Source organism: Pelodiscus sinensis, chromosome 1, assembly GCF_049634645.1.
Source record: "Pelodiscus sinensis isolate JC-2024 chromosome 1, ASM4963464v1, whole genome shotgun sequence".
Taxonomy (NCBI): domain Eukaryota; kingdom Metazoa; phylum Chordata; order Testudines; family Trionychidae; genus Pelodiscus; species Pelodiscus sinensis.
This window is the reverse complement of record NC_134711.1, coordinates 3,292,755-3,307,113: the sequence shown is the minus strand read 5'-3', so window position 1 is coordinate 3,307,113 and position 14,359 is coordinate 3,292,755. Positions and strand designations below refer to the sequence as shown.

The window sequence follows — 14,359 nt, the reverse complement described above, 5'->3', positions numbered from 1 at the left end:
TGAGTGCACGTGGCCCCGGCCGCCCGTGGTGTATTGTAACAAGGCGGCTGGCTGCAAAGCCGCATTTCAGCATCGCCAGCAGGGTGCGGGGGGGCTCAGCCCCAGATCGCATGGGGGCGGGCAGGGCATATCTGCAGGGCCTCGGCAGCCATGTCTCTCCATGCCCCCCCCCGCCGGGCTGCCCCGCCCCATGCGCCCGGCTCGGCCCGGCCCGGCTCGTGCAATTCTCCCTTTGCACCAGCGCTGCCCAGGGCGGCACGCGCTGCAGCCCCCTCCCCGCCCGGGCCCGCGCATGCGCACGCACCCGGCACCACGGTGGCATTCCCGTCGGCAAGGCCGGCCTCCCGCCCCTTAGCGACGGCGGGGGGCGGGGCCTCCCGACTGACCGCCGCGCGGCCCAACCGGCGGAGGCGAACGGGCGCGACTGACAGCGTCCGCTGCCCGGCCCCGCCCCCTCGGCTCGCTGCGGCGGCCCCGCCCACCCCCCTGGCGCGGTCTCTTCACGGCGGCGGCGGCGGCGGCGTCTCCATTTTATCCTGCTCCTGCCTCCGCGGCCTGCAGCGCCCGCTCCCCGCGCCCGCCACCCGCCGCCATGAACGAGGAGTACGACGTGATCGTGCTGGGCACCGGCCTCACGGTGAGCGCCGGGCGGGCCGGGGCCTCGAGCTGGGCCGGGCCGGGCCTCCCCGCCCCCCCGAGCCCTGCCCTTCCCCCCCCCTCATCCCTCCTTCCCCCCCCTCAGCCCCGCCCCTCCCCCTCATCCCTCCTTCCCCCCTCAGCCCCGCCCCCATTCTCCCTTCCCCCCCTCAGCCCCGCCCCCATTCTCCCTTCCCCCCCTCAGCCCCGCCCCTCCCCCATTCTCCCTTCCCCCCCTCAGCCCCGCCCCTCCCCCATTCTCCCTTCCCCCCTCCCCCTCATCCCTCCTTCCCCCCCTCAGCCCCGCCCCTCCCCCTCATCCCTCCTTCCCCCCCTCAGCCCCGCCCCTCCCCCCCATTCTCCCTTCCCCCCTCCCCCTCATCCCTCCTTCCCCCCCCTCAGCCCCGCCCCTCCCCCTCATCCCTCCTTCCCCCCCCTCAGCCCCGCCCCTCCCCCTCATCCCTCCTTCCCCCCTCCCCCTCATCCCTCCTTCCCCCCCTCAGCCCCGCCCCTCCCCCTCATCCCTCCTTCCCCCCTCAGCCCCTCCCCCATTCTCCCTTCCCCCCCTCAGCCCCTCCCCTCCCCCATTCTCCCTTCCCCCCTCCCCCTCATCCCTCCTTCCCCCCCTCAGCCCCGCCCCTCCCCCTCATCCCTCCTTCCCCCTCAGCCCCTCCCCCTCATCCCTCCTTCCCCCCTCAGCCCCTCCCCCATTCTCCCTTCCCCCCCTCAGCCCCTCCCCCATTCTCCCTTCCCCCCCTCAGCCCCGCCTCTTGTCCCTCCTGCCCTTCCCCCTCATCCCCCCTTTCGCCCTGCCCCTCTCCCGCCTCTTGCCCCTCCCCCTCATCCCCTTCTCAACCTGCTGCCCATTCTCCCTTCTCCCTCCTGCCCCCCCACTTCCCTCCTGCCCCCCTCAACCCCGCCCTCCGCAGCCCCTCCCCCTGCCCTTCTCCCTCCTGCCCCTTCCCCTCCCCCCCTTCTCAACCTGCTGCCCCTCCCCCGTTCCCCTTGTCTGCCCCCGCCCCTGCAGCGCCGCCCCTCCCCCGCCCGCTCCCCGCGGAGCCAGGCGGGTCCCGGCGGGCGCTCGAGCTGCAGGCGGCTCCGCTCGCGGAGGAGGCGGCGGCCGTGCCCCGGGGGGGGGGGGGAGGGGGGTTCCCGAGCGACTGCGGTGCTGGGCTCCCTGGCTGGAGACTTGACTGTAGCATCGCGGCCTCTAGGAGGCCTCGGGAAAGGCGGCGGCGGGGCAAACAAAACAAGCCACGGATCCCCCCGCCCGCCCTACAGTGCACGCTCTGGGGCGTAAGGGGCTTCCTTCGGGGCGCGGGTCTGCGTGGCGGGGCGCTGGCGAAGCCCAAGCCTGGCTGTAGGGTGGAGGCTGCCTCCCCTCCCCTCCCCTCCCCAATGCAGCGTTCATGCTCTGTCAGTCCCTGACTGCAGCACGAGGGGGTGGGGAAAAGAACAAGCAATTGCGTGCCCGAGTTGTGAACAGTCAACCAGCCCTTCAGTGGGATTTGTTTTCTGCTCCTGCTCACAATTCTCTTCTCTTCCTCTCTTCTCTCTCCCCCCCCCCCTTGTTTCCCCTGCTGAAATATGCCTATTGGCAATATGGTGCTCTACGAAATCCTTGGTAATCTCTTCCTCTGCTGGAGGATGCTGCGTTGCAGCTTGCAGATAAGTAACAATGCTGCTGCTTCCAGGTCTGCTGTGATTGACTCCCTATTTGTTCTTTGAATGGGGGAAAAATCTCACTCCACCATGTCTTTCTCCAATGCAAGTTTAGTAAGAAAAACAGGTGATGGATTGTGGGTTGTGCAGAATAAGACAGGCATTGTTCTTTCCAGGAATGGAGAAAGCATTCATTCAGGGCTATACTGGGTTTTCTATCTTCATCGTTAAAACGGTCTTTCCTGGTCTTGTCTTTCTGTTGTAATCTGGGCAGATACATGCATGTTGAGGTGGGTGGGCATTCTCGTACTTTCTCTCCACTACACCTCAGACTCAGGATTTGATACCTTCATAAAGAGCTGCATGCACTTCCTACCATAGGCTAAATGCTGTTGTCCCATGCTATGGGGACTTTATCTATGGTGATAAATAGCCATTTTTTTTGCCTTTTGAGGTAGACATGACCTGTTTGTTGCTGTAGGGTGATCCCTGTTGGTACAGGGTCCTTGCTACAGTAATTGTCCTAGTCTGGCTAAAAGTGTGAAATCCACTTTAAACCCCCTTCACTGGTGGATACACCTTGACAGCTACAACCTGTTCTATCTTCTAGAAGTGGTGAGTGAAACTGGCACAATCCTAGTTGGTTTCATTCTCTTCTCTCAGCTGTCTTTTGAGTTTCCATCTCTCTGGGAAGTAGGACTTATGTGTTTATCTTTTGACTGACTTTAATGCCATGTGGTATTTAAAAAACAAACAAACACCTAGAGAAATTATTCTAAAGTTCCAAGAAACACTGAAACTATTCAGAAGTAGTGGGGGGTGGGGGGGGGTGTTTCTCATACAATAGATTGATGCCACTAATGTCTGAATGTAGCTCCCTGGGCTAATCTGTGTGGTGTCTGAAACACAGGCTGGCAAAAAATGAATTGGCAAACTAAAGTGGTGTCTTCATCCAAAACAAAGTGGATTATCCAGTTGTAATGTCCTCTTGTGTTCATGATATGGACATAAAAAAAATCAATGTTCTCTCAACATTTAATCTGTTTAAGAGCTACAGGTGATCAGCAGATTTATTTGAATGGATATGCTTGATTAACAGACCGTATTGTGTTAAAGTGCTTTGAGCACAACTTAGTTTATGGTAAAAGATAGGATTTGAATTTTCTTTTTTGGTACTGTAGTATCGAGGAGCTCCAGTCATAGTAGGTCTCAAATTTAATTATGGTGGTTCTTCTAAAAGACACTCCTTTTCCAAACTATACTATGAGGGCATGAAATTGAGCGTTTTTGAAAGGACAGACTCAAATGTGGGAAAATGATGTATGGGAACAAGTGGAGGAATGGTACAGTGAAGGGATTGGGATTAAAAAACAGTACACTGCAATTTTTGAGAGGGAAACAAATGGCCTCCCAAAAATGGGGGTAAATGTCAAAGCTGGACTCATTCAAACTTGACTACAAGACTTCTGCCCCATCAGATAAATGAAGCAGCAAACAAAAGATTGAAATTAAACATTTTGGCCCCCCCCCTTTTTTTAAGTGCATCAAAAGCAGGAAGCCTCTGGGGCCCCTGGATGATGGAGATGCTAAAAGAGTACTCAAAGATAAGATTGTTGTGGAGAAACTAAACAAATTCTTGGTTATGGTCTTCATGGCCAAGATATTGGGGAGTGCCAAACCTGATCCATTCTTTTTAGGTGACACATCTGAGGAATTGTCTCAGACTGAGGTGTCATTAGAGGAGGTTTTGGAACAAATTGATAAACTTAACAGTAACAAGTCACCAGGACCAGATGGTATTCACCCAAGAGAGCTGAAAGAACTCAAATGTGAAATTGCGGAACTACTAACTGTGGTTTGTAACCTATCCTTTACATCAGCTTCTGTACCTAATGACTGGAAGACAGATAATTTGATGCCAGTATTTAAAAGGGCTCTACTGGTGATCTTGGCAATTACAGACTGGTAAGTCTAACGTTCGCACCAGGCAAATTAGTTGAAACTATAGTTAAGAGTAGTAATCTCAGATACATAGATGAACATAATTTGTTGGGGGAAAGTCAACATTGTTTCTGTAAAGCAGGGCTACTCAACTTTGGAAGCTCTGGGGGTCACAGTGATACACTTAAGTTGCGGCCCTCGGCATGTGCTAAGTGTGGTTGCATATACATGTGAATAGCTTCTTTCTCACTGATGGGCAAGATTAAGGCACAACTACACAACATGTAGGCCCCACTTAAGTCAGTTCTGCTGATACTAGTAAAATGCAATATTTAACCCAATTTCTGCTTGATGAGCCCTGTGTAAAGCCAAACCGCACCGCACCACGGGCCGCGAACAAATGGGCCACATGTTGAGTAGCTCTGCTGTAAAGGGAAATCATGTATTACTAATGTACTAGAATTCTTTGAGAGGGATCAACAAACACACGGACAAGGGAGATCCAGTGGATATAGTGTACTTAGATTTCCAGAAAGCCTTTGATAAGAACCTTCACCAAAGGCTCTTAAGTAAAGTTGTTGACATGGGATAAAAGGGAAGGTCCTTTCATGGTCAGTTTTCAGAATAGAGAGGGGTAACTACTAGTGGTCCCCCCCCCCCCCCCATGGTCCATATTGGGGCCAGTCTTATTCAACCTATTTATAAATCTGGAAAAATGGGTAAACAGTGAGGTAGCAAAATTTGCAGATATACTAAATTGCTCAAGATAATTAAGACCAAAGCAGACTGAAGAGCTTCAAAAAGATCTCATCAAACTAAGTGACTGGGCAACAAAATGGCAAATGGAATTTAATGTTGATAAATGTAAAGTAATGTACATTGGAAATCTCAACAATACATACAATATAATGGGGACTAATTTAGCTGTAACCACTCGAGAAATCTTGGAGTCATTGTAGATAGTTCTCTGAAAACACCCACTCAGTGTGCAGCGGCAGTCAAAAAAGCAAACAATGTGAGGAATCATCAAAAAGGGGATAGAATAAGGTAGATAATATCTTATTTCCTCTATATAAAACCATGGTACGCCCACATCTTGACTACTGGGTATAGATGTGGTCGCCTCATCTCAGAGATATTGGCATTGTTCAGAGAAGGGCAACAAAAATGATTAGCGGTTTGGAACAGGTCCCATGTGAAGAGAGATTAGACTTGGACTTTTCAGCTTAGAAAAGAGGAGACATGGGGATATGATAGAGGTCTATAAAATCATGACTGGTGTGGAAAAGGTGAATAAGGGAAGGTTATTTACTTGTTCCTATAATCATAATAAGAACATGGGGTCGCCAAATGAAATGAATTGTTTTAAACCTGCTGCCTAAAGGAAGTTTTTCTTCACACAATGCATAGTCAGCCTGTGGAACTCCTTGCCAGAGGATGTTGTGAAGACCAGGTGTTTGACCAGGTTAAAAAAAAATCTAGATGGATTCATGGAATTTAGGGCCAGCAATGGCTATTAGCCAGGACAGGTAGGAATGGTGTTCTAGCCTCTGTCAGAGGCTGGAAATGGATGATGGGAGAGAGCTCATGTGGTGATTACCTGTTCTGTTCATCCCCTCTGGGGCAGCTGGCATTGCCTACTGTTGAAAGACAGGATACTGGTCTAGATGGACCTTTGGTCTGACTGTTCTGATGTTTTTACGTTGTACATCTATAGTCAAATGTGACAGCATTATCCGTAGTACCAGACTTTCTCTTTTGAAACTTGACATGTCTTCCAGCCAGACCACCGCAAGGAACTCTTCATCTGAGAGAAGTTGGGCAGGGTTCCTTTCAGAGGGAGTGTGTTTTGACGGAACATGGAGAGATGTCAGCGCTTCTAGAGATGAGGAATGTTAATATACATGAAAATGCCCTTGTCAGGAAAAACTGTAGACTACACTTGTATTCCTAGGCACTAGTGAAATGTCAGCACTCAAGTCTCTGATTGTAGTGCACAGTATTGCTATGCTGCACCTGTCTTGCAGATTGCCATCCTATCAGCACAACTGTCGGGGGACCTGAAATCAGTGTTGAGAGTTCAGCAACATTTGTCAAGAACTTTGGAATTCTAGTCTGTACAAAACACAATATATAAAATCTTCTTACATTCATTGAACAGATCCCATCTGATAGGATTAGACTTTCCCGAGCGCTCTGTTAATGCCATGTTCTCTACTACACCACATGCTGACATCTCTTCCTTTATGACATCTCACCACCTCTTTACTAATTTCAAGTAAGATATTGTTCTTAAAGGCACTTGTCGCTTCCTCTTTTTTGCCACTCATCAAACACGAAATAAAACGTGTAAGTTGACAGTCTAAAAATCAAATAAGACTTTGTAGTGGGGCATAAAAATGTGCCTTGTCTATTTGGTGATCATTCTAGATGGAACCCCAGGTTCACTGTCACAAATGTTGTGGAGCACGGTTCACCCACTGTACTGTCAAACAGTTAATTTTGATACTTAGTTGAAGTCTCATATCACATTGGGGAGAACTTGCAAGTACACATTTAAATAACCCTCATGAATATCCAGCGGCATCAAATTACTAACATCTGAAACATTTAAAAACAGACTAGATCTTCCAGTTGATTTAGACAAGCTAATGCATGAGTTTGCTTTCCTGAGGAGCCTGGTGAGATTGATAGACTACAAACAGTGAACCCCCCCCTTCCCTCCCCAACTTATAAGTGTACAAGTCCAATTGATTAGTTTTATTCTTTGTACCTTTAGTGGCAGATCAATTTGCAATACTGATTAGTCATGGTATCTATTGATAAAGAAGTGCCTGGTGCTACCTTCAATTACTAGGAAACTTGGTGTTGCTAGAATTAAAAATACAGTTGAGCATGTGAACAGTTCATTCATGACTATTTCCACAATCTTTTTGCCGGTAGGAAATCAGACTTAGATGCTACTTGTGACATATCAAAAACAGGCGGATAGTGGGGGAACATTTTGGGTCCATTTTAAGATGTGCCTGTCTGCTTACATATCTACCAAAACTGCCATTTGTAGTTTCAGAGCTGATTTTATTGCAATCAGTTTGTGACAACACCAATGCTAACAGGCCCTATGGTCTGCTTACTACAGGCATGTCCGAAGTCCGGCCCACGGGCCAATTGTGGCCCGCGGTCGGATTTAATATGGCCCCCGCTTCTCCCGGCTCCCCGGTGCTCCTTTCAACTGGCGCGCGCAGCACAGCGCGCCGCTTCGGGCCGCGCTGCCGCCGCGGTCCTAGTCCCTGCCCTGTAGGGCACGTCCGCAGTCCCGCTCCCCCGCTTGGCTGCGGGTTCGCCCTGCCCCCCGGGCCGCAGTGAGGCCAGCGTGCCCTGCGCTCTCTGACCCCGCGGGCCCTCCGCTTTGGGGCTGAGAGTACGGGGACAGCCCCCGCTTCCTCCCCCTCTCCAGGCTCCCTGGCACTCCTCTGAACTGGCGCGCCCAGTGCGCCGCTTCCGGCCACGCCGCCGCCATCCATGGCGGCCGCTGCAGTCCTAAAGCCTGCCGTGTAGGGCACATCCGCAGCCCTGCTCCCCCGCTTGGCTGCGGGTTCGCCCTGCCCCCGTGCCGCCGTGAGGCCAGCGTGCCCTGCGCTCTCCTGTGCTGCAGTCCAGATCTCAGTTTCACCCTTCACATTAGTTTAGGCAAGTTTTTTTTTTCAATTGAGATGAATACATTGTAAAATCTCAGTTAATGTCAGTTGGTCTAAATCAGTTATAAATATATTTGGACACAACATGTATAGTTGGTGTTATGTTCCTGTTCATATTTTTTTGAACTTAAAAGTTGATAATATGTAATGTACTTTACAATGTTCCTGACATATATTTCAGCTTCCTGGATTTTTTTTCAATCTGGCCTTCAGATATGAAAGGCAGAGTGATTTAACACCTGTTTAGATTTGTCATCCATGTGACGAAATGAAAAGTATGCCGTTTGCAATAAACTTTGCATAAAATAGTTAATTTACATTTAATTTTAATGGTTCAAAGAATGTCAGGCAAAATGGTCGGCCCTCACGCATGTTCACTTCTTCAAATCTGGCCCTCTTTGAAAAAAGTTTGGACACCTCTGGCTTACTATATCTTACCATTCACTGCCAGGTTTTATATTTCAAAGTTCTGTGTCAGTAGATTCCTAATAAAGTCTCAACCTTACTATAGTTAGAAATTACATGCTTAAGGTGCAGGTTAGATAGAACCAATGTCTTGGTTAGTCTGATATTGGCTGGCATCATAGGGACAGATGGCAGCATCATTCAGTGAAATGAATAGTGATAAATTTTCAGAGCGTAAGAGCATGGGTTGAAGTGAGAAACTAAAGAATGAGTTTTTACTTGTCAGGGATCATTCAATGCTATTCCCATAGCATGCTTAGTTTAAAAGGCCTAGGTAGGTTTAACACTCAACACTGAAAGAATGTCTCTATACACTAATGCCTTTCAGGTACCTGGAAAATAGTTTTTAAGCAAAACTAGTAACAGGAGGTATTTGTATGAGGGTTTTCCTCTCCTTATTTCTTTAAATTAATGAGAAATGAAACTGATTAACATAATAGTTTTACTTCACTGTCTGAAGTGAGCTGTACTTGGGTCTGGAGGATTCTGGCTTTACATCCTGTCCTATATTCATTCAAAGTAATAGTCAAACAATGTCTTCACTTCGTGTTTTGTAGTAAACCAAATTGGACTTTTTGTACTTTATAGAATTACATTATATCCACAGATTAAATTGGCATACAAACATCAGTAGATATTGCTCCCATAGAAAACATTTCACGGTAACTCAACTTTTCAGCCTGTCACTTGCTCTGCAATTTGGAGTTGACTGGTTTAGATTTCTTGATCAACCTAAATCTACCTCTGGGGGGAATGTAATTTTCAAATGGATCATCTTTTCTGGTAGCTGATTGAGGTTTGATATCCCAATAATCAGCTTTAAAATGAGCTGACTTAACTCTCTTCTGCCTCCTTACCCATTGGTTGGGATAAATGAACCATGTTGCTCTTAGCTGCCTGGAGACTTTTTGGTGCTGGTGGGGAAGCTTTGAATGAACACATAGCCAGCTAGTGTGTATATAACTTAAAGATTAGTGGCATTTATCAAAGTGAATATTTTCACTTACTGGCATGCTGTCTTAGCAGGGTCACCTGGGCTTCCAGCTTGTTAGGTTAGAACACTTAAGCCTCATCTTGTGTCTAGTAGTGTGTCACAATCTCTTCCCCACAGACAGTGACACAATTGTCTGAAGTTTCTATCATTCTGGCAGTTTGAAGCTGTTTCTGAACGCATGTCCTACTTGGCACTAAGCTCTAGGGGAAAATCCAGGCACACTTGCCTTTTTCCTTCAAGGTTTTCTGTTTGAGAGTGAGATTTCTACTATCTTGGCATCTGCAGCACAGAAACAAATCTTATTCATGTAAACAGGGCAGGTCACTTGGTGTCCTTGCTTGGGAAAAGCTGTCACTAGGAAGCTTAACTTAAGCCCCAGTGCCTCTGAGCTGTTTTTTTCTACCTCTGGCTTGATACGGGTTTCATATCTTAACACTTTCCTTTACCTGTTTCTGTATCAAACTCTCCTGAGTCACAAATTGGACTCGGGTGCATAGGAAAGCATGAGGCCAAATTTGCAGGCATTCAATTTTGCAGGAGCACCTACAAATCCAACTTATTTTCATGCCCGTGTGCCATGCTCTGGACAAATTAAGGTGCTTGATGTCCGGAAGGACCCTTCACTGACTGATGCATGTGCTGTCATGGCTGCTTGTTGCGCAAATACCATTTGAACAGTCTCTTGGGTGTTCATGATTTATATGTAAAATGAGCACACTAAGCCTCTTTCATTGCTTATGCATTCTTTTATCACACTAGGATTCCCTGGGCTACTGGGGGGAGGGGGGAGTGGCCCTCCTTTTTGCCAAAGCTTTGATGCAATTTCAGCAGTATTTTGTGTTTAACAGCCACTATAACACAAACTACATGTGGCAGACTGAAGGGTCTGATGTAGTTCTACCAGTAAAATGACTGGAGGGCCACAAACCTGGCAATGAAAGGGAGATTTGGTAGTTAAAAACTGTCACTTTCTCCATTTAGTCCTTTATCCCTGAGCCTGTTATGTTCTCTGCTCTCTAACTACCCCATCCTAGTTTAACATGAGCATAAAGTTTCAGCAGAGTCCCAGGTGTGAACTACTATACCTGGGGTGTGGACGTGACCTCAGATGCCTGAATAACCAGTTGTAGCTTTGGTCAGTCTATATCTGTAGTATCTTGCAAGGCACAAGGCTTGATACGCATTGCTGCCTCTTTCACGTTCTTCATCTGACATTGGCATGGGGCATTTGGGGGTAAACTGCCTAAGTTGGACTCGAAGAATGTGTTAGAGAACTCCCGAAGCAAGTTCTAAAATACATGCAACTAATGGCCTGTTACACAAATTGATCTTTAATAACTAGTACAATTGAATTAAACTACAAGAATCCAGATTAGACAAGTACAGAATTGAAGGAATGAGGCAACTAGAACATTTTCTGGGACTTCAACCAAGCACCAAATAAATCTTCTGTTGCTTCCTCTTCAGATTGTCATGATAGTGGCATATACCTCTGTGTGCATGCAAAAGATGCCTACGAGTCTGTTGGTATCGCTGATGGGGAGAAGAGGAAGTCCACTAACATCTGCCTTCAGGAATTTAGTTACTGAAGGTATTAGAGCAGGTGTGGCCAACCTGAACCTGGGAAGGAGCCACAATTTACCAATGTACATTGCCATAGACCTACAGTAATTTGTCAGCAGCCCCCCCTACTCTCAGCTCCAGCACTTGCCTATCAGTGGCCCCACCAGTCAGTGCCTCCCCTTCCTTCTCTACGCCTCCTGCCCACGGCAATCAGCTGTTTCATGGCACTCAGGATGCTCTGTGGGGGGAGGGAAGGAGCAAGGGTGCAATACACTTGGAGGAGGACGTGGAGCCAGGAGTTGAGCACTGGAAATTTGGCACCTGTAACTGCAGCCCTAGAGTCGGTGCCTGAGCAAGGAGCCGCATGTGGCTCTAGAGCTACAGATTGGCCACTCCTGCATTAGCGTCACTCGGAATGGTAAGTTATTTTTTCTTTGTTTTGCAATCCTAGTCTGTGTTCTCATGACTGCACTCCGGCATGGGAATTAGCAGGGCTGTACCACCATCTGCCAGGCCTGACAAGCCAGTGTTTTGGCAGTTCTTAATTTGTCATATTAGTCACAGTAGACGCATGGCTATTGAACAGCAGCTGTAAAGACAAGCCATTCTGTTTAATGAGGACCTGTCAAATCAAATCCACAAGACTACAAAGGAAGACTCTGCAGGTTAACTTAGTGAACTGAGTCAAAGGTTTCAAAACAGCCGGTGACTGTGTAACGTTTGTGCAGATTTAACTGAATTGTGTGCACTTGGTGTCTCGTTAATCACTGTCAGTGATGGCCCTCTTTGGTAGGGCTGTCTCTCCTCTTTGCCAGCTCTGCTTTTCTGACTAGATGTGTAGTTCTTCATTGATTCCTAGGGCTGGAAAAGACCTCAGGAGTCAAGTCCAAGCCCCTGTCCAAAGCAGGACCAACCCCAATCCCAGCCAGGGCTTGGTCAAGCCTGGACTTAAACCTCTAGAGATGCAGATTCCACTACCTCCCCATTGAACCCATTCCAGTGCTCTACCACCTTCCCAAGTGGAAGTCTTTCCTAATACTCAACCTAAAACCCACCACAGCAACTTGAGACCATTGCTCCTTGTTCTGTCGCCAGCATAACATGGCTCCATCCTCTTGGGAATCCCCCTTCATGTAGTTAAAGGCAGCTATGAAGTCATCCCTCACTCTACTCTTCTGCAGACTAAATAAGCCCAATTCCCTCAGCCTCCCATAAATTGTCCCATTCATTCCATTTGGGTGGTATGTAACCAGCTTAAGAGTGATTCACAACTTCCTGAATTCTGGCCATGGTAAGTGCAGAGGAATGTTGCTGCAGCTGCAGCATTGTTACTGTTCATGGGAGCTCTATCAGCCGTGCTAGCGGGTAGTGTTGCATGTTATTTCAGCAGACTTGCTGTTACTGTGAGGAGACCACAGGCTGCATTTGGGTCCGAGGTTCTCAGCTGGGCCTATTGCTGAAGCAGAGTACTAATGCATTCCTTGCTCCATGATCCCAGGTACAGTAACATGTAAGAACATGAGAATGGGACTAGCTCAGTGAAATAAGCCACTAGTTTAATCTTAAAGTGCTGCTTCACTGGAGCTTGAAAAAAATCTATATACAGATGGGAATTGGGTTAGTGGCAATGCTCCAGTTTGAGCTAGAAAGGCCCCGAAGACAAGCACTTAGTGTTCTAGTTCTACATAGCCAGGTTCTAGCTGTCTGAAAGGCTTGTCTAAGGGCAAACAAGAGCTGACTAGCATGATACTCTGCTTCGGAAATGTAAGAATCAGCCACTAAAATGTAGCTCCACAGTGGCGGATGATCAGACTTCTCCGCTATGGGCTAATACGTTCACTTGGCAATGTGGTAGAACGGTTGCTGGAGAAAGAGGAGGGTAGTAGAGAATGTTGAAAATAACAAGCTAATCACAGCATAAGATGGACTTAGAGTAGATGACTTTCTACATTCCTTCCCCCTCTTGCCCCGCCTCTATCAGAGGGAGCAGGAGGAGGGGGGAGCCGACTTAAAAACCAGTTCTCCCCAGCACCATCTCTGCAGCGCGGGGCTGGGGGGGAGAACAAGGAAGGCAGAGGCGCAGTGGGAAACGCAGTGTAGGCAGGGACTGAAGCAGTCCTCACTTGTGCTGGGTCCCCGCTGCTGCACCGCTGCCTTTTAAATGTAGTAAGAGCTGCCGGTGGTGGTAGCGAGCATCTCCCCTTAGCAACAAATTGATGGAATTTCCATCAGCTACTCAGCTGATTAATCAAAATGTAACATCCCTAAACCTGACTTAGATGTGATGGCTTTTGGCTGACTGCTTCAGATTTTCAGGAAGTTGAGGAGAGCACGACTTTCACTGAAAGTAAACTAAACCCTGGGCCATTCTAGATGGTACCTTTTAAAAATCTATGGCTATGTCTACACTGGAAAGATTTGTCAACTAGAGTACTGTCGACATTCGTAAGTTGCCAGAAAGAAAGTTAGCCGATGCTGTTTACATATCAAGGCCACATTGTTAGTTCCCTCGTTGACAGAGCTAAGCACTGTGGGAATGCACAGCGTAGCGCTAGGTATTTTGGGAACATGAAAAACATCCCAGCAGCCACCTCTTTGCTTCCCAGCCCTCCCTGGGCTTCTGGCTTGCTTTCACGCCTCTTGAATGACAGTCATTGCTGTAAACTCCACCATGGATCCCAGACTTGTCATGTGCAGTGTGCTTATGCTGTCGCCTGTTGCGGCAGTTACTTCTGCACGTCATAACAGAGGATGACAACTTGGTTGTGAGTGGCAGGGACATCAGCAGTGTGGCATTGCATTGGGTTGTCACAGCTGTGGCACTGCATCGGATTGTGCACAGTAGAGCATTGCTTTTGGGCTAGCAAAAGCAGCATTAAGTAGTGGGATCCCATTGTCATGCAGTGTAGGATGAAGACCAGTAGCTACAGAACTTTTGGATACATAAAGCAACTTTTCTGGAGGGGTGTACTGAGCTGGCCCCTGAACTGCAGTGCAAGGACACCCAAGTGAGAGCTGCTACTCCTCGTAGATAGGTGTACTGCCATTGCTGTGTGAAGGCAGATGACTCCTAATTGCGACCATTCAGCTGCAAATCAGTTTGGAGTAGGGCAGCACTTCTGCAAGTGTGCAGGGCAAGAAATCCCATTTTTGCTACTTAGGACTGACTCAGGGAAATGTGGATGGCTGTGCCCCACTGCAGTTTGGAAAGTCCACGTGTGCCATCGATGGTGGGCACATCCCCACTATAGCCCCACCCCATCCTGCCTCTGAGTACATCAGTGGGATGTGGCATTTCTCCATGGTGCTTCGGGCACTTGTGAAACACCCATGGTGATCCACAGCATGAAGTGGGATGGTCTGCAAAGGTGTGTGGTGCATCTTCAGGACCAGTGGCCCA

At 48.5% G+C, this 14,359-nt stretch overlaps 1 protein-coding gene across 1 annotated transcript in view; it reads left to right on the top strand.

The window, feature by feature from the left end:
* Positions 1-472: 472 nt before the first annotated feature.
* GDI2 (GDP dissociation inhibitor 2) overlaps positions 473-14,359 on the top strand; it is a 35,738-nt gene continuing 21,851 nt past the window's right edge. The window contains exon 1 of the mRNA XM_075925105.1: positions 473-637. Within this exon, the coding sequence (XP_075781220.1) occupies positions 593-637 (45 nt within the window). The 5' untranslated portion in view covers positions 473-592. The remainder of the gene's footprint in view (positions 638-14,359) is intronic.